We start from the raw sequence: 19,772 nt of genomic DNA on the forward strand, positions 1-19,772 counted from the left end.
TGTACTAGTCAAAAGATTTCTCATCAATTCTACATTAGCAGGTCACAAAATTATATTTCCTTGAAAGCCCAACAGTTCAAAAGAAAAGTCATTATCAATCCAAGAGAATTCTTGCCACAGAATTCATGAAGCAGTGAACAAATTTCACTGGAAGGATTGCAACCAAAGGTGTAATGCTAAACACTAGCCTAATACTCTGATTTATATTAGTATTTAAAGTTAAGTTCAATAGTATTATTAATACAAACATAACCCAATAACACTCCCAACATAGCCAAATGAGAGGAGAAAAATAGGATGTAATGTAGCTGTGATTCAAACAGCAATCTCTTGAAAACAGCATCAAAATAACATGTATATAAAATTGTATAAAATCAAGAAGTAAAGAAAGGTCATTTCCATTACCAATCCATATATAAAAATTGCTAGTACAAAAATTTGCAGCAAGATAATATCTGCTGCTCTAGCATATGATGGTTGTCTGGGACAAAAGTGTCAATGGGTAGTAGTATATCTGAAACTTCTCACAAAATGCCTGTATACCTGAAACCTCTCATACAATGCCAGAGTTAAACACATGTAGATCCAGTAAGGTATTGTAATGTCCCTTCTCAATTTCCTCTTCTTTCACTCGATGAAGAACAAGGGTTTCAATAATTAAGTCTTCCCAATCAACATCATCAACTACCATTCCTTTTCTCTTCTTCCTTCTTCTTTCAGGATAAGAGCTATCTAAAGGGCAAGGAATCTCAGCATCACCCAGATCAGCATCTGACGGATGCATAATTCTTTTTATTCGAACCTTAGCAGCATTGATCCTTTCCCTCCTCATTTCACATTTCAATTGACCATTGACAAACGATGGTGGCATGGTATCCACTCCAACATCCTTCTCCAATAAACGATTAAGCAGAAGCTTCTTGCTCAGTTCAGATTTCCCATCCCACCACTCCCTACACTCTAGCAGATCAAACCGTAAAACCCTCCTTTTCTGAGCATTCCCACTCCCTCTCAGAGACTCAATACAACAATTTTCATCCAAAAACTTCTTATACAGCAATGACAAGCATTCAGGCGAAATCTGCAGCCCATCAGAATCCCCACCACCCACTCTACCAGCATTACTCTCCAACGAAAAATACTGTGAATCCTTCCTTTTAGTCATGCCATCAACCCCATATTCAAATTCACCATCATTTCTCAAGCATTCAGCAACCACATCCTCCAAATCCACCGCAGCCCGATCAAGACCCTCCCTCTTCTTCCCAGGCTTCAACATAGCCTTCCTCTCCATATACTGAATCACAATCGGTGCATTCTTAACAATGTTCTTCACGGTAACATCCTTCCCCCAAGGCAACACCTGTGCAACCTTCACAAGTGTCTCAAGCAACTCTTTATACCTAGCCCTACATGTGGAAACCTTAGCATGAACCTCCTTAGCTAATTCTTCCATCCCCACCCCAACCCCATTCAACTCTGCCACGAAAACCAACACCGCCACCACCAACGGCACTGGCCGCCGCCCGGTGCTTAGATACCACTTCACCGCACACTGAATCAAAAATACCCCCTGCTTCCTCATCCTCTCAATCAAATCCCTCTCAACAGAGGCAAAACCGTTACAATTCCTAATCGTCCGTTCCAGCAAATGCACAATATCAAACTCAGGAAAATCAGGCCTCAGATTCAAAAAATCAACAACGCGTAAAATCATTCTCCCGATTTCGTAAACATCACACCCTATCGCGGAGGCGACTTCCGCCATGGGCAAGGGTCGATCCTCTTTTCGCATGACAACATACGCGCACGCGCCGATGAGCACGTGGAACCACTCGCCCTGTCCGAACTCGCCCTCGGTGATGGTGGATATCATGCTTCTCACGTCGCCGCTCTTGGAAGATAACCCTAACTGGTTGGTTACTTCGTCGATTAGGTTTTGCGCCGCGAAGAGTTTTCTCTCGCGGTAGGAGTAGAGGCTACCTGAACCAGCGGTGCCGACATGGATGAAGGTTCCCTGAGGACCGTCGATGCCGCCAATTTGGGCGTCGAATTGGTCGAATTGCTGGACGCCGCCGCACGAGGAGCAGATTAACTCGCCGGAGATATCATCACGGATGAAGGAGGCTCGGCCGCAGTAGGTACAGGGAGGAGATTTCGACATCGGTGTTTGGAGTTAGGGCACGAAAGTGCATCAATTGCAATGGCGAGTGAAGAAGAGAAGAAAATCGAATGCAGGTAACGAGGAACGAGTGTGCGACTGTGTAGCGTGTTTGGTTAAAATTTTGAATCGAGCTTATGTGTTCGTCGAGACACGTCCGAAACTGAGAATTAATCTTTGTGATGGTAAGCTCATATAAAATAAATATTTTTATTTTAACATTATTTATTTCCTTTCATACTCAAAGTCAAGACCAATATTCATACCATGTACCACTTGATTAAGTGGGTAGGGGTTTTCAACATGTTAAAAGTTAAAACTTAAATAATTACTATTTACTAATGTACAATTTTTTTAAGAAAAATATTTGGATAAAAATTAGATTCTAAAAAATCTTGTATAATTTTTTATAATTTTAAGAAAAGTAATTACATAAATAAAAGTAATTTAGTTGAAAGTGTATTTTTTTTTATTTAATCCATAAAAGTTAAAAAAATGGAACTTACTTTTCAAGAAAATTATATGTGATCTTAATATATGTAATTTTAATGTTGTAAAATAAAAAAAAAATTAGTTGAAAATATATGGAAACTTTATCATTAAATTAATGAAATTTAATATCTAAAAAAATATTAAATAAAATAAATTTAAAAATGATTTAGTCTTCAAATAAATAAATCTCCACCCATAAAAATTAACATCTTAGAATAACATTTGTTAGGATATCTAGTTTATCTTAATTGCATCTTACAATAATTTAAATATTTCAAAATTAATTTATCCATTTCCTCATTTTCTTATAATTACTTTGTTACCCACTTATATATCATTACAATCTAGTGTTAATTTAAATAAAGATTAGTATTTTACATCTTGTACTATCACATCTAACATTGGATATTAAATTAATATCAAATTCAGAATTCATTTTTTATTTTATTCTTCCCTTAATGCCTAAATTCCATCAATTTGAACCATATCCCTTCAAACCATATATGTTATCGTTTGAAAATAAAAAAGAACACAAATAACAGAAAGACAAGGTGTAAGATGGCGCAGGTTCAGTCCATTACCTTGAAGCATCTCTCACTACCAACCCATACTTTCGTTCCTCCAAAGTTCAACATTCCTTTGAACCGCAATTTGTCTTTCACGCCTAAATTCACATTCTCAACATCACTCTCCGTCAGATGCTACCACCCTAACCTTGTCCAACCCAAGCCATTCCCACCACTGCCACAACGCCCTCCAGGTTTGTTTCTCAACTTCACAACAAAATTCTACATTTTTCTTTCATAAGTTACGATTTTGAATGATGGGTATGTTCGTGTTTTCAGTTGCAGAATTGCCACAGCAAAGGGTGTACGTGGGTTACTCCGTTTACACGAGGAAGGGCGTGCTCACCGTGACTCCTAGACCTCCGGAATTTGAATCGAAAAGTGTATGTTATGAGTTTCTGATGTTTTTGTGTTGGAATTGTAGATTGAATGTTTAGTTATGGAAGGTTCTGGTGTTTGTTTTGCAGTCTGGGGCGTTCAAAGTGTCCAAGGAAGGTTATGTTGTGCTCCAGTTTGCTCCCTCAGTTGGTGCTGATGAGCCCATATATGATTGGAACCAAAAGCAGGTAACTTGTGCTTCCTCTATGGAGTCTATACTTAGGTCCCGTTTGAATAAATTTCTCACAAGCACAAACGAGAGCAAAAACTAACAAGTAAAAATGTATAATTTAATATGTAGAAGCACTCTCATATTAGCTTCTCTACAAGCTCATTTTAATTTATATATAAGCTAATTTTAACTTACCATAGATGAAATTGGAGGTGTGATTTGGGGGGATGATTTCAACAGCACCTGGATGGATGTGATAGAGTTTTGTCAGGATTGAAATTGTGATAGGAGGTTTTAATGTCGTGTTAAGGCTGCTGATGATTGTTTAGGGGTTTTGGCTAGGTGGTTAAAATTCCTTTAGGGGTTTTAATGTCGTGATAAGGCTACTGGGAGTGTTACACTTAATAACTTGAGATTTCTTGTAAAATACGAACTTATTCGTTATACTTTAGGGGTTTTGGCTAGGTGGTTAAAATTCCTTTATTTTTGCTACCCAATTACACAAATGCAATAGGTTTTAGTGATTGTTTAGAGTTGAGAGGCTACCCTGGTCTGCCAGCTGTGTTTTTTTCACTTTGGAGTTTGGGGAAACATATGTTTTGAGTAGTTTAATGCATGATGCTAATGGTTAAGTTTTTTTATGTAAAAAATTAGTGGTGGTGTGAAAAAAAAAAATGAATGTTTTGAGAGAAATCCACACAGTGGTTAGATTTAATTTAGAATAGGCCTGACTTTGATTTGAAAGAATTCAAGACAAGGTCATTCTGTAAAACTGAAATTTTATTTGTGCAGGTCTGTGTGTTTATGATTTTGTTTATGTATGAAATTAAGGAAATTTAATCTTTGTTTTTGAATGAGCCTTGGGTTAGACATGTAGGCAATCTCACCTAGTAGGATAAGGTTTTTGTTGTTGTAGTTTCTGAATGAGCCTCAGAGCAAACATTATCAAGTAGTTATAGTAGATTTTATGAATGATTTATTTTCTCATCCTATGACTAACAAGTAGTAACTCATCAGAATATCATTGTCCATTGCGTTCATGCTTCTGTATGTGCTCATTCCCAACTCAACTGAATGATTCTTTCCCCCTTCTTTGAGAAAAATAAAGATATGATTTCACTGTTCCTTAGTGGGTATAGCTATCAGCTATGAGATATGCAAGTAGTGTGCAGTTTCAATTTCAAACCTTGCAATGCACTATGCCTCCATTTCTTTCTCCCCTTCTCCTCATGGGACCTCTTGTGGGCTTCCCCCAAGGCCCATCAGTGATGGGACCTCCCTTGAACCAAAAAGAAAAACAATGTGATTTCATTGGAATTTATGATTCTGTTGAACATAGTCTTATAGTTTAAAACGTGAGGTAATTGTCCACTTTGCTTGAATGCAGATATTCTCACTATCAGTGAGTGAAATGGGAACTCTAATTACCCTTGGTGCAAGGGATTCTTGGGAATTTTCTCATGAGACTGTTAAGTTGAAAAGGTAGTTTCTGTGTTGTATCTTCTAGTAATTGTAATGAACAATCCAACATATTGACAAATTTTATGATTATTGCTTGTGATACAAATTGGATTTCCTTTTTACAAGAGAAGGGTATCTGATTGTCTTCAAACCATGAAATAAATGAAACATGTAATTTGACCATATATGTTGATTCACGTGAATTAACTAAATCAGTATCCACTGTACTTGAGTTTTTTTGGAATGTGTGTATGTTATGCCATAAGTAATGGCTGCTATTATTTCATCCTTTTAAGTCATTTTGGAAATTGTCTTGTTATGCAGCAATGAAACTGAAGTTAGAAAAGTTTTGAAGGTGGAGCCACTTCTGGATGCTACTGGCCACTTATTTAGCTTAAGTAATTCTCTTTATTCTTAAACTGTTTTTGCTGTTATTTTATCAATTTGATTTTACTTTCCTGCCATCTTGAGGTTGTTAGGATACTCTCTGCCTCCGGTTTAATTCAGTTCACAAGTCTCTATTTGGTGTAAACTGCAAATAGATTGCTTAGTGATGCAATATTTTAACAGTGATATGTAATAACTTAGCTTACCCATTTTTATGCCAATACCTGCAATATAAAGGAAAAATATTAAATGTCATAAATTTTAAAGCTGGTAGAGGCAGTGGAACAATTTAAGGGGGAGTCTGACATATCCTCTTTCTGGGTGGATGTAGGGATTCAGAGTTAAGACCACAGAAAAAGTAATTGGTGAGATTGGGTGTAAAAGGAACAGTGAAGGAGGTATCGTATTTTTTGGTATTGGAGTGTGCAGTGTGTGGAGGGTGAAGTTTCTGCTTTTATTTTGTTATTAAAAACACGTCTGATGATGAAATTTTCTCTAAGGGTGTTTCTGGAAAGTTCACAGCTGTTTGGAATTGGTGTGCTATTGTAAGTGTTTAGAGCTTTTTCATCGAACAGATGGGGTGTAGGTGGTTTTGGACACAGATAAATGGTGGTGGGGAAAGTATTCGGTCCATATATTTTGAAATGCCACATAAACAGACCAGTATTTTTTCAAGATAATAAAAAAGTGTGATATGATGCAAATAATTGATGACGGTATCATGCAGAGTTATGGCATTTTGTTTCTTTGGCACTGTAGCTACAGTATATAATTTATGGCACATATGTTGTTTGTGGAGCTACATTGGTGACGTTTTAGCTGAATGGAGAATGGAGTAAATTCTTGGAGTTTTACTTGCTTTTGATTAAAGCTTAGATCTTATTTGTATTGGTTTTTTTTTTTTTTCACTTTATACATTTGTAATTTGTTGCAGCCAGCTTGTATCACAACTTGTGACAGTGCTGGTTTTCAATAAAATGATTCAATTTTCCTACCAATAAAAAGTTCTGACTTTGTTGTGTGAATTTTCAAAGGCGTTCAAAAGAAGCCTGTGAACATGGAGGGAATTCAGAAAAACATCTCTCTCCCTGTTACAAGGGCAGAGCTAGCAGTTTTAAGGGTGCTTTTCAATGTATGATCTCTCTTTCTCTCCTCCTCCTCTAATGGTTGAATATTCATTGCCATGACTCTGATAATGCAATCGGAATATGTATAGTAGCAGCAAGATAAGGCTGTGAGAGTGTATATGCATGATTTAATTTAAAGTGTATTGTATCTTAACCCACTAAAATTCGAGGGTAGATGCAGCCTTACTTGCTTACGTTAAAGACAAACTCACTTTAGATCTGAGTCCTTTTCCATAACACAGAAGAAGATATCAAACTTTCTCATGCTGTAAAGTTCTTTCTGTAATAGTAGTTCAATTTTCTAGTCAAGAAGATTACTTGTCAAGGCAAATTACTTATCATGAAATCTTCAAGGTTTATAGAATTTTTGCTTTTCTGTAAGACAAACAATTTGTAATTTGGAATGTAAAGAGATATAGCATTTAAAAACAGGTTGCTCTACAAGATTTTTTGTTCTTTTAGTGAATCCAATTTTCCTTTGTGAACTCAACTTGATTTATATTTTGCTCATTTTGATTGTACTTATGCTTCTTTTCTGTGCAGTATATCATGCCATACCTTCTAGGTTGGAATGCCTTTGGAAACTCCATAAAGCCAGAGGTATATAGTCAAGTGAATAATACCAACTCCAGATATGGAGCAGACAATGAATGGAACAGATAGGGATCACTCTTGCAATTACTTTCAAAACTGCAGGCAGTTACACAGCCCTGTGCTACCTTCTCAACTTTAAAATGTGTTGAATCTCTTCATCTGGTAGCATAGAATTGTTTGAGAAATTGAGTATCATTATTAGAACACTCATATTTAATTGAATTATTTACTTATTTGTTAAAATAAATTATTTACTCCTTTCCTTTGTTTTTATGTGGCTATTACTTTTCCTTTTTGTTTTTGAATGTAGTTAGCGTGTATTGACAGGGTAAAAGTGTTTTGGTACAAAAAAACCTCCAATTGTTATGTATGGGAAGGTTGTTGAATTTTGTAGTAATTATTTGAAGTCATATCTAGGATGATTTTTAGTTAGTCGATTGTGTAAAAATATTTGTATCAATATCATATCAAAATTAAACTTTTCTTTTCTTCATGGGGGTGTATTGGATTGGGATTTTGAGAGAATATTTTGACAAAAACAATCTTGAAGATTTTAAAAGATTATGTGGGATTGTATTGATTTTGTGGGATTTTAAAAGATTTTTTTTAAAAGACTTTTTACAATCAGGATTCTTAACCCAAGATTTTAATGGATTTCTAACACAGATTTTTAAGATTTCAAAGTACTTTATGGATTTTTAAGATTTTGAAAGATTAATACATTTTAAACAAAAAAATAACGGAAGTTACAAAAGTGAATGAAAAAGATGATAAATAAATTATAATGTTTGAATAAAGAAAATAAAAACGATAGAAATTTTAAACCTTTTAATAACAAAGTCATTATTGCCTAAAAAAATAATAACAAAGTGATTCTCACTTCATGTTCGCCTAATTATTAGCATTTCTCCACATATCTGAACCTATATTAGTCCTCCATATATTAGCATCTTCTCGTTCCTGCTCTTGTGTTTGAACAATGGGTTCATGATCATTGTCTTCGTAATTTGGTAACACTGAAGATGAAGATGAAGACTCGTCAGTAGGTTCCACTGGAAATTCATCAGAACGACATTCTTTGCGAAGAAAATTATGAAGTGCTGCACATGCCAACACAAGCTCTGCTTGTGTTTTAAATAGAAATAGAGGTGCTAACTTAAAAATTGTGAACCGCGATTTAAAAATACCAAATATCCTCTCAATCACATTCCTTAAGGATGCATGCCGAAGATTAAATAATTCCTTTTCATTTTCAGGGTCATTACCGTGACCTGCAAAATCTTGTAGATGATATCGTACACCTCGATATGGGGCTAAAAATTTGCGTCGATTAGGAAATCCACAATCCACCAGATAATACTTACCTTGGGGCACTTTAAGTTCATTCTTCCTTGCCAAAGCATCACTTAACACCTTGGAATCATGTGCTGAACCCTCCCACCCGCTAAGAACGTACATGAATTCCAAATCAAAGTTACAAGCAGCTAATACATTTTGTGATATATTTCCATGACGATCACGATAACTGCTTACATCTCGTCCTTTTACTGATGCGGGAATATGTGTACCATCAATAGCTCCAATGCAATCCTAAAGTGTGTGTATCAATAATCATAAATATTATTATAATAATCATAATTATAATTATAATTTTGTTATAATTAGATAATGATCACATACCTTAAAATAAGGATAAAACTTTGTGCTTTCCCTTATTTTTGCAGGCACAGTTGAGCCTGGTCTAACCATTAAATCAGGTGCTAATGAGTTCAGAGCTTTCAAAATCTTGTGAAAATTTTCACTTGTAGCAAATTGTGATCGGCCAAATGTATTGCAGATTACACAATATCGAGTGTTCTGGCCGACAATCTGTAGGAATGATGCAAGCATTTCTTCAACACAAATAAATCTTGTATCCTCCAAAGGTGTTTTTTCTCTTATAATCGTGCACAACTTTCGAAATACATCAGGATACATCCTATATACTTGTCGAAAGATTGCAGGATCATCGTTTAATGCTTTGTGTATATAGTCATATCCCCGACTAGTAATTTGTCGTCGAGTTAATGGACGTTCAATATGTTCACCACGCATCATATTCAAAAACTGATTTAATATATCTATTAAAGCATAAATTGCCATCACATATGTGTATGTGGCTTCATAAAATTCTTCATTTGTTTCCTCGTCATCTATATCTTCATCATTTGTATCTTCATTATATATATCTCCATCCATTTCTTCGTTCTTTATGTCATGGTCATGGTTATAAGTCAATATCAAAGTTAATATCAAAGTTAATACAAATTCATATATAAAATAAATATAACTAAAGTTTAACCACAACAATTTCACAAAATATATAACCTAAATACTTCAACCATAATAGTTCGACCAAAAAACAAACCAAATATTTCAACCAAAATACAACCATAATAGTTCGACCAAAAAACAAACCAAATACTTCAACCAAAATAGAGACTCAAAAGATATAGTTCAACAAACTCACGATGTTTAAAATAATATGTTAATAATAGATGATCAAAATATTAATTATTCCCTAACTTAAAGTTTATCCAAGATGAGCGTTCTTCCGGTGACATCTTCAAGAAAAAATCCTTTTTTGCTTTAGTATTTAACAATTCAGCTGTCTTGAAACGCGTTATGTCATCCAAATTTGGAATTTCTTTTATAACATCCCAAATAATACCCTCGAGCTCTCTATCTCTATCTCTATCTTTTTCTCTTTTCTCCATCATGTTGGATATTTTTTCAAAATTCACAGCAATAGTCCCAATGCCAACAGAAAGATTTTCCAGAACGTTGCCTTGATTGTTGATCCCAACAGCGCTTGAACTCCCTCCATACTCGGATCTCCTTCGCTTGTGACAGTTTTGTTTTTCTATGGGAACCTCTGAATCTAAAGGGGGGTGGGATGGTGGACTTGGTTGGTTTGGTGATGGAGGCTGATATGCTGGTTCATAGTTATTTGGTGTTATGAATGTATCACTATTAGGATCATATGAAAATTCTTCTATCCCAACAGTTCTATTTTCTGGCTCAAAAGTTGTTGCATCAGTATCATCTGGATCGACTGATATAGAATTATTCCCGTTAGAAACTCCACCCCTAACAACGATCTTCAAATACTCATAATCAACCATACTTTTTCCTCGAAGTTTGCTGTGACTTGGGTGGGACTAAAAAAAAAATCATTGTTAATATACTACAAATATTATAATTTACAAAAATAGTTATTGTTTCCTAATTGTCAAAAGTATAGTGACTATATCCCGAATAATATACAATTCAATAGAAAAACCAATAAAAAACTACCTAATAATAAAATAAGGGTCATGCTAACATGCGCACTTAGGGCACATGTTAAGGATACTTCCAATAGTAACTATGTCTTAAAAACAACAATTTTTGACTTTTAAAAAAGTAAATTGCACAACTTTCAATACAAAATTTCTATACATAATACACTAACAAGTGTCTTAAGGGCACATGTTAGCATTTTCCATAAAAATAATACTCATATCATAAAATCATTTTAAAAAAAAACTATTAACAAAATAACAATAATAATAACACAATAACAATTTAAAAATTATTAACACAATAATAATAATAATAACACGCTGTCAAAAAAATAATAATAACACATTAATAATTAACATTTTAATAATAACACAAGAAAATAATAATAATAATAATGGACGTTGTAAAAAAACAAGTTGAAGAAACAGAAAAAAAAAAGAGTTTTTTATTTTGATTTGCATATACAGTACTAAAAAAAAAGCAATATGAAATCTTGATGCATATCAATTGTCATTCTTTTGATGCATATTCATTGCCTGGACGTTGAAAACAATATGAATACGAAATCTTGAAGCATATACAGCACCCTTTTCTTTTGATTTGCGTAATATACATATAGTATGAACAATATTGACTATCGATTGCCATTAAAAAAATAGGTAAAATTGATTGAAAAGTTGTAAGAGAATGAACCTGGTAGTGGTTTGTGTCTTGTTCGGCAGGAGAAGAAAAAGTCTTTGGAAGATTATGAAAAGTCTCAAGGGTTTGGGTGAGATTGTTGGAGGAGTATTTTATGTGTATTTCTAACTAAAAAGTCTCTCAAAATCCATTCCACAAAAGAATCCATCAAAATCTATTTACTTTTGAATACCAAAAGACATTTTAAAAGTGTTAAGAAATCTCAATTGAATACCAATAGATTTTGTTGTCCTGAAAAAAAAATCTTTATTGTCTTAATTGAATACCACAAGATTTGTTTATATTTTATAAAAGTCTTGATTGAATACCACAAGACTTTTTAATCATAAAAAAATCTTTTAAAATCCTTTGAAATCTTAATCCAATACACCCCCTTAGTCTACTGAGTGGCATTTGCTCGAAAACAAATTTCTTCAGTAAGCGGTGTCGAAAACACTTATTTTCTGTCTTCTTTCATTTGGCTTTGCACTCTCTTTCGGAATAAAGATACAAGAACAAAATAATAAAATAAAAAACATGCTGTATAATTAAATAAAACAGTCATTTATCTATATGAATTAAATACATAATAAAAGACATAAAAATATCAAAACTAATTTGAAGAAAATCTAAACTTTTGTTAAAAAAAGTTAAGACCCCTTCTCTCCATTTCATGCGTGTGAGGTGGAGGGGTGTTAAATTTTTTAAGTGAGATATTAATAAATAAATATATTTTATAATAATAATTAATATTTTTTAAAGATAGTTACAACATATTAAGGACTGTGATTTTTTATATTTATATTAAAATTATTTTTAACTTCATAATAAATTCTTCAATATTATTTTTTCTTATTTATGACAGATATGTAAAGTATTTGAGAATTATGTATATAAAAAAATAAAGTGAAGATAAAAGGTATAGTTAAAACAATAATAGTTGACATCATTTTAAACTCTTAAAATAATAAATAAATACTTTTTTTTCTAAAAGTAAAAAAATAGGAACGCATGATAAATATTTTGAAACAAACCAGAATTATTTTAATTTATTTATTTCAACATTAAGTTAAGCCATAAGATTATATAAGTAAAATATAATTTTTTTGGATGGAATAAACTCAGAGTATACTTTTTTGTTCAAACAATATTACATATAGTTTATATAGTTTTCGTCTGAGTGCAGAGAAAAATAAATAAATAAGAAAATGAAATATGAAAATAAAGAGAAAAGTAATTTTTTTTGTTAGAATGGAAAAAGTCTATTTTAAACGTAGTAAAAATTTGCTTCACCAAATTCTTAGGTATAGCATTTCAACTGAAAAAGAATGCTTGCTCCAAGAAGTTTCCTCCACTGTGCTGGTTTTGTCCATGCCATAGAAGAGAACAAGTAATTGTTTTGATAAGCAGAAGAGTACAAGTAATTCATAGGTTGGGTACCAAATGTACTATGAACTTCCACCATATTTACCACGAGGCAATAGATGTGCTGACCACTTAGCAAAAAGTACAATATTTATCGAATTATTTATATCCTACTTATTATTCTTTAAAACTTAAGATAAAAAATAAGTACAATATTTTAAAATAAGGTAATTGAAAAAGATAAAAATAAAATATTTGATAAAAAAAAAGATATAAACAAAAAGTTATCATATAAAAAATTGTATATCTTATCTAATATTTGCTAACTTTATCGAATTATTTATCCGACTTATTAATCTTACAAATTTAAGATAAAAAAAAGTACAATATTTTAAAGATAGCTGAGAAAATATAAAATAGATTTGATAAAAAACATAAATAAAAAAAATCATACCAAAAACTTGATATCTTATCTAATATTTGATAAGGTTATTAAATAATTTATCCAACTTATTATTCTTAAAAAAATTAAGATAAAAATAATTACAATTTTTTAAAATAAGATAATTGAAAAAGATAAAAAATAAAAGAATTGATAAAAAAAAAGATATAAATAAAAAGTAATCATATAAAAACTGTATATCTTATCTAATACTATTCTTAAAATTTTAATATAAAAGATAAGTACAATATTTAAAAATATATATATATATATAAAAATAAATAACATTGCCGAAAATATTATTAAAAAAAAAGAGTCTTTTATATCATTGGTATGACCTTTCAAAGCGCAGTGAAATTGATAAGTTAGTTAGGATGATATATCTGTAAATTTTTGTATATAAAATCCCGTTGAGATTGAGAACTTTCCCATCCCAATAAGAAAACAAAGTAATAAAGACGTTGAGGGGCATAGAGGAAAAAGGGTCCTTCGCGGAAAATGTCCTTAATTATCACGTGCTTCAAATATTCCTTGCCGCCAAATTCAGTTCGGCGCCCACGCTTATAGCTAGTACTTGAATTAAACACACACACCCTTTCCTTCTTTTGTTTTCTTTCTCCTCCAAAACAGAGAACACACACATACACTGTTCATAACCATGATTTGGGTTCGCGGAGACTCTCTCGGCACTGGCAGCTTCGCCACCGTCAACATAGCCATACCCACAAATACTTCCATTCATTTTCCTTCTCCCACCGCCGTCAAATCCTCCGATGTTCACTCCTCGTCTATGCTGAAAAACGAGAAGGAGATACTCGATTGCCTTGGAGCTTCCCCTTATGTCATCAAATGTTTCGGCCATGATCACACTGTTGAAAACGGAGAAGAGTATTAGAACATTTTCCTCGAATACGCCGCCGGTGGTTCTCTCGCCGATCAGGTCAAAAGACACGGCGGGAGGCTTCCGGAGTCTTACGTTCGGAGGTGTACGAGGTCGATCGTCGAAGGTCTAAAACATATTCACGACAACGGTTATGTTCACTGCGATGTGAAGCTTCAAAACATTCTCGTTTTTGAGAATGGGGATGTTAAGATCGCCGATTTTGGGCTCGCGAAGGAGAAAGGGGAGAAACAGGGGACGTTTGAGTGCAGGGGGACGCCGTTGTTTATGTCGCCGGAATCTGTGAACGACAATGAGTACGAGTCGCCGGCGGATATTTGGGCTTTGGGCTGCGCAGTCGTGGAGATGCTGACCGGAAAACCCGCGTGGGATGTTCGCGGGTCGAATATATGGTCGTTGTTGATTCGAATTGGGGTGGGAGAAGAATTGCCCAAGATTCCAGAAGAGTTATCAGAAGAGGGAAAAGATTTTCTTTTGAAATGTTTCGTTAAGGATCCAATGAAGAGGTGGAGCGCTGAGATGCTTTTGCATCACCCTTTCGTTAACAATGAAACGGTTTCTTTTCACAAAGTTAATGAGCCGTTGCCGTTACCGTCTCCGTCACCGAGGACACACTTTGATTTAACTCACTGGGCTTCCACCGTAACGACGTGGCTTCCGTCTTCCCCTGATTCTGATGAGTGGCGTATGGCGGAATTCGGGTCCTCGTGTTCGCCGGAGAATCGGTTTCGGCGGCTGCTCACCGATCAGACGCCGGCGAATTGGTCAGAATCGGATGGCTGGACAAGCGTTAGGTGAAGTAGTTGGAAGTGCAGCGTTGATTGTTCCATTCCATGGTCATCAGATCGTACGGGCCACAGTCGATCACGTTCGTTGATGCTCTGTATTTCATCATTAGCTGTGAATTAAGTAGGCATAGGAGGATTACTTGCCGCCACCTTTGGCCAAGTGTACAGATATTCATTTTGTTGATATCACAATTTTGTTTTTCTATTTTGTTTCTTTTTTTTTCCTTCGGTCGGTATCCCCTTGCAAGATATGGTAGGGGTTTTAACAAAAAAACCCTAAGTTACAACCAAAGAAGAGATGTACCTTTTCAAGTTTTAGAAAAATAAATGACAATGCTTAGTTGAAAAATATATGGTAATGTGACTCTTGTAAGATCAATGTGAACTAAGGATTGTACTTAATTGAATCACTTTCTTATAATGTTAAAATATATTATTATTACTATTAAGTCTTTTAATTATTAGATTAGTTATTGAGTATTGGATCTACGTTAAGATTATTAATAGAGTATAAATATATTATTTAAACACTTTATTAGCATATTTTTAAGATTAATTAAACTCTCTACTCCATTGAAACTGATAGTATTAGTTTTACAGAAAGATTGTGATTAGGGTTAAATTTCTTCTCTTGTTTCCAAGATAATCCTAAGTTATCTCTTATTATAAACCTCCTTGCATGTAAACCTTTTTTTCTTTTATTCAAACCTCATAGTAGACCTGCAACCCTGATTAGTGAGTAATAAATTAATTAAATGCTAGAATATATGAGTCATAAAATTAATTTTTAAGAAACTATTCAAGAAATTTTAATAATTTTTTAAAAAATATTCTGTCAAAAAATCATTTTATCCTATTTTTTTATCCATAAAGTGTTCATTAAATAGTCCATTTGATTTGAAGATAAGATAAGATAAATCGTTATTGATTAATTATAAGATCAATTGGATCTGATCTAAGTATTTATTCTAAAAGAAGATTTAAATTGGATTTTACGTAGATGAACTAGATAAATGGATTTTTCACGGTTTCAGTTTCATCAATCATACCGAAGACCTACACGACGTACACATTACAGATAAAGCGATCGATTTTTTTTTAAAGTTACAAAAAAAGATATCAGAATTAAGTTGAAGTAAATATTAGAATCTAAAACTATCTATCGCTAAATAAATTATTGTCAAGTCAAATTTATGTGATTGATATTTTGAAACAGTTTTATCTTTGTATAATAATCTTTTTTTATAGAAGATTTATCTCTGATACGCAAACCAAATTATTTTAAAGTTATTTTTAGCGGGAAAATTTTCTTCTCTTTAAAACCCTCACCACTCTTCCCAACTTTTACCGCAAAAAATTTGTTCAATCGTCTCACAGCGATTTCCTCTTTCATTTGTGTTTTCAACTCTTAAGCTTTATTCCTTTGACCACCATGAGGGACTTGAAAACTTTAAAGGAATTGGTGGCAAGCGTTACAGATTGGAAGTCGCTTGAGAAGATGTCTTGCAAACCCTTTAAGCCTTCCATTTTGCATTTGGCAATATCACAAGATGCGCCCCACTTATATAGCGAAGAACAGTTGATTCAATTAAAGAATTTCAGCAAACTACTCTCGAGGGCTGAATCGAAGCCAAATACAAACAAGACTGACAAGAGGGTGGCCAAAAAAAGGTGCGTACCTGTGGGGCCTGGGCTCCCATTTATGTCATTTAATTAAATGTTATTCTTGATGTATTAAATATATGATTCTCTTGTGTATGTACTTTCAGACAAATTGAGGAGAGGCCTAAAGAGGAAAGAATCATGCCCGCAATGATTAAAAAACCAAGAAAAATAATCTTGGTACAGAACGGACCATCACCAGATTTGTCCAGAAGGATAGTCTTGGGACATAGTGGAACATCATCAGATTTGCCAAGAAGGATAATCTTGGAACATAGCGGACCATCACCAGATTTGCCTGTACAATTCAAGAATCGAGTCACTGAGTTGAGTGGTCATGATCTTAAATATTTGATGCACAAGAGACTCTTCTGTTCAGATGTGAGGCCGAACAACAATCGTCTCATGCCCATGAATGAGATTATGTGTGAATTTCTCACACAAGACGAGATTGAAAAATTGGATGAAAGAAATGGAAGCAATGGAAAAGGACGGCTGGTTGGTCTCGAAGTGACTGTGTTAGACCCATGTCTGAGAGAATTTAGTTTAGCATTGAAGAAGTGGAGCATGCAAAGGACTGACACCTATAACCTCGTAACAAATTGGAATAGGATCGTATTTATCAATGAGTTCGAAGAAGGCCACGAGCTCCAAATTTGGTCTTTTAGGGTTGATAACAAGCTATATCTTCTACTAAACAAACTGTGAATTTCATTAAATTTGTTTATATTTTTAGTTTTTCTTTACATTGCTTAGGGTTTGTAGGAAGTCTTAGATTCAACCGCAGTTGCTTATATATATATATATATATATATATATATATATAGTTTTCTGGTTAATAAAAAGGCATGTTGAATAATTTAACCATGTGTTGGTTCATACCTTCCCGCCAACCCTTTCTTCAGTAATTGAATTATCATTATCAAGATGGCATTCATTGATCACGTACACCTGCTTCGTTGAAGGCAATGTGAAGCCTCTGAACATTCTTGTTTCAGTGGACTGGACCATGGTGGAGATTGTTGGCGATTATTAGATTAATTTAGATAATTAATTAGTAAAGGAAATATTTGACAGAGGATGATATTGTGGGTGTTCGGGTCTGCTTATAATGATCAATATATGTAAATGTCAGAGATGTTTTGGGAAGCAAACAGAGGGAAGCAACAAGTTTATCAAGTAAATTATAATACGTGTGTGGCAAATTTTTCAGATGTTATGTGTTACTGTTAGCTTCTCCTTGGATGTATTAGTTTTACTTTTATCAGATGTTCACACGTGCGCAGAAGGAAGCTGGTTAGGAACCAAATTGGAATTATATATGTGCAGCTGTGGTGATGCCAATTTTCAAGTGTACAGGTCTCTAATTTTTGTGTGGGCTTGGTGCTGTTAAAAAGTAAAGTTGGAGAGTGATTATATGAAGGCTTGGTGGTGGGTTACTACTTACTAGTGCCTCTTATTTCCTTCATATGGTTTAAGGGGTTAGGCGTTTTTTTGTTTATATCCTGCAGAGGGAGCCATGTTTGTTGCTCTCTGCTATATGTATTCTTGTTTTACATTTATGAGCTGTGATGCATAAACACATTTATGATTATTATGGCTTAATTTACTTTCTAAAGTGAGTTGGTGATCATTCCTATTTATTAGTAAGTCATATTTTTTTTTCCTAAAACAAAAAGAATGATAGTTTTTTTTATGTAAAAATAAGAATGATATATTTTTTTTGGTTAAAGAGAAAGTAAAAAAAGAAACTTCTAAATATAAAAAATTGCTTTTGTTCTATTTTTCTTTAATTTAATTTCAAACTATTTCCTTATTCTTTAATTATTTTCCATCCACCCAACTAATTAACTTAGATTTCCATTTCATCCGCTCACATACATTGCAAGGTAAAATAAATTGGACCATATTTATTTTTAGCCTAATTGCAATCTTATCAGGAACATAGGCAAATGGAAATAAATATTATGAGTCATTGTACAAATTAACATATATCTAATTTTTAATCAAATACTAATCATGTATTTTCCAAAAGGATTTGATAACATATAATAGAAATTTATTCACACAAAAGATAAATTTAACTTAAAAAAATCTATTACAAAGATCATTTGATGCGTCGTGTTGTTTTGTGATTTCAATAACATTTTCGTAAAAATTATCTTTAAAATTTCTTGTATTTATGAAAATATCATAGTTTTAAAGACGTGTTAGCTCTTTGGCAAGTATACCAAATTGCTCGTAGTAATAATCTCTCGGACAGTGTCGTACCACAGAGATTTTGTTGCTCGTAGTAATATCAATTTTCAATATTAATGTTATCAATGGAATGAATTATTGAAAATTAATTCTTGATGTCATTCTCTTTATAACATTAAATTCATTTCATTGAAGTATAAATATACTCATTAATTCAAATATTTCATAAAATCATTGATAAATGGATTCAATTTGTTTTGTCTCTCAACCAAATTCACATTTTATTGAAAAACAATTTTAAAAAATTTGTTGAAAGTACATAAGGAAAAGAGGGGTCACTGCATTTTCGGATAATTAGAAATATTAATAAGCAATATATTCACATTTTATTTAGTCATAAATTATCAAACGATTTTTTTTTTCAGGTAAGACCTAAAAGTGGACTTCAAATTAGACTTAAAATTATGCCAAACCAAACTTTATTAAAAACATATGATGAGATAAAAACAAGTATAGAATTCATATGGAGTCTATTCGAAAATCCTGTAATACCTAAACTTTAACAATGCCTAATTGTGTGCTCCGTGATAAAACGAACGAATAATAATAATAATAATAATAATAATAATAATAATAATAATAATAATAATAATAATAATAATAATAATAATAATAATAATAATATAATTATTATTATTATTATTATTATTATTATTATTATTATTATTATTATTATTATTATTATTATTATTATTATTATTATTATTATATCAGAAAAAGAAATTCTAGATCCACCATACTCTACAACCATTTTAAGTTACATGTAAAAGCTTTCCCTCAAAAATCAAATTGTACTTGACAATTTTTTCCTACACCCAACGAAACACTTTTTGCACTTCTTTTAACATTAAATTTTACAAAATTCCAAAACTACCCTGCAGCCCCCTTTTGGTTATTTTTCAAAATGCTGAATTCGTAACACAAACATTGGCATACCTTTCTGGATTCGCGAATCTGAAATTAGTTTTTGTTAATTCTAGGTTACTCAATCTGATATTACCAAAAACAGCTAACC

General features: G+C 32.9%; 4 protein-coding genes and 1 pseudogene across 6 annotated transcripts; 3 read left to right on the forward strand and 2 right to left on the reverse strand.

Moving 5' to 3' along the window:
• Positions 1 to 382: 382 nt before the first annotated feature.
• Positions 383 to 2,341, reverse strand: LOC100796841 (plant-specific TFIIB-related protein PTF2). The gene has a single exon (XM_003517722.5). The coding sequence runs from the start codon at positions 2,162 to 2,164 to the stop codon at positions 554 to 556; it is 1,611 nt and encodes a 536-aa protein (XP_003517770.1). The 5' UTR covers positions 2,165 to 2,341; the 3' UTR covers positions 383 to 553.
• Positions 2,342 to 3,133: 792 nt separating this feature from the next.
• On the forward strand, positions 3,134 to 7,581 carry LOC100797370 (single-stranded DNA-binding protein WHY1, chloroplastic). 3 transcript variants are annotated; one of them, XM_003517723.5, is made up of 7 exons: positions 3,134 to 3,413; positions 3,499 to 3,602; positions 3,687 to 3,785; positions 5,157 to 5,251; positions 5,555 to 5,628; positions 6,652 to 6,749; positions 7,288 to 7,581. In XM_003517723.5, exons 1-7 carry the CDS (start codon positions 3,212 to 3,214, stop codon positions 7,405 to 7,407), a joined length of 792 nt encoding a protein of 263 aa, XP_003517771.1. In that variant the 5' UTR covers positions 3,134 to 3,211; the 3' UTR covers positions 7,408 to 7,581. The 3 variants fall into 3 exon arrangements, with proteins under 3 accessions (XP_003517771.1, XP_006573091.1, XP_006573092.1); XM_006573028.4 differs by lacking the exon at positions 6,652 to 6,749 and having other exon boundaries at positions 3,168 to 3,413; XM_006573029.4 differs by lacking the exons at positions 6,652 to 6,749; positions 7,288 to 7,581 and adding an exon at positions 5,949 to 6,632 and having other exon boundaries at positions 3,168 to 3,413.
• A 512-nt stretch (positions 7,582 to 8,093) lies between these two features.
• LOC102662639 (protein ALP1-like) lies at positions 8,094 to 10,502 on the reverse strand. The gene is made up of 3 exons (XM_014773341.2): positions 10,122 to 10,502; positions 9,019 to 9,207; positions 8,094 to 8,928 (listed from the first exon to the last, which is right to left on the reverse strand). Exons 1-3 carry the CDS (start codon positions 10,500 to 10,502, stop codon positions 8,230 to 8,232), a joined length of 1,269 nt encoding a protein of 422 aa, XP_014628827.2. The 3' UTR covers positions 8,094 to 8,229.
• Positions 10,503 to 13,688: 3,186 nt separating this feature from the next.
• On the forward strand, positions 13,689 to 15,034 carry LOC100798261 (mitogen-activated protein kinase kinase kinase 20-like; annotated as a pseudogene).
• Positions 15,035 to 16,268: 1,234 nt separating this feature from the next.
• Positions 16,269 to 17,206, forward strand: LOC102662766 (B3 domain-containing protein At2g31420). Its single transcript, XM_006573890.1, has 2 exons — positions 16,269 to 16,507; positions 16,606 to 17,206. The coding sequence occupies exons 1-2, from the start codon at positions 16,269 to 16,271 to the stop codon at positions 17,204 to 17,206; spliced, it is 840 nt and encodes a 279-aa protein (XP_006573953.1).
• Positions 17,207 to 19,772: the final 2,566 nt, after the last annotated feature.

Source organism: Glycine max, chromosome 1 (assembly GCF_000004515.6).
Source record: "Glycine max cultivar Williams 82 chromosome 1, Glycine_max_v4.0, whole genome shotgun sequence".
NCBI lineage: Eukaryota > Viridiplantae > Streptophyta > Magnoliopsida > Fabales > Fabaceae > Glycine > Glycine max.

Bases quoted from the DNA above. Each gene is read 5' to 3' on its own strand.
- LOC100796841 (XM_003517722.5), bottom strand. From the start codon at position 2,164: ATGTCGAAATCTCCTCCCTGTACCTACTGCGGCCGAGCCTCCTTCATC.
- LOC100797370 (XM_003517723.5), top strand. From the start codon at position 3,212: ATGGCGCAGGTTCAGTCCATTACCTTGAAGCATCTCTCACTACCAACC. The intron at 5,252-5,554 runs GTAGTTTCTGTG...CTTGTTATGCAG, and splicing joins GAGACTGTTAAGTTGAAAAG to CAATGAAACTGAAGTTAGAA. The intron at 6,750-7,287 runs GTATGATCTCTC...TTTTCTGTGCAG, and splicing joins TTTTAAGGGTGCTTTTCAAT to TATATCATGCCATACCTTCT.
- LOC102662639 (XM_014773341.2), bottom strand. From the start codon at position 10,502: ATGGTTGATTATGAGTATTTGAAGATCGTTGTTAGGGGTGGAGTTTCT. The intron at 9,208-10,121 runs GTGAATTTTGAA...TCATTCCTACAG, and splicing joins TTGGCATTGGGACTATTGCT to ATTGTCGGCCAGAACACTCG. The intron at 8,929-9,018 runs GTATGTGATCAT...CACACACTTTAG, and splicing joins AGTTTTATCCTTATTTTAAG to GATTGCATTGGAGCTATTGA.
- LOC102662766 (XM_006573890.1), top strand. From the start codon at position 16,269: ATGAGGGACTTGAAAACTTTAAAGGAATTGGTGGCAAGCGTTACAGAT. The intron at 16,508-16,605 runs GTGCGTACCTGT...ATGTACTTTCAG, and splicing joins AAGAGGGTGGCCAAAAAAAG to ACAAATTGAGGAGAGGCCTA.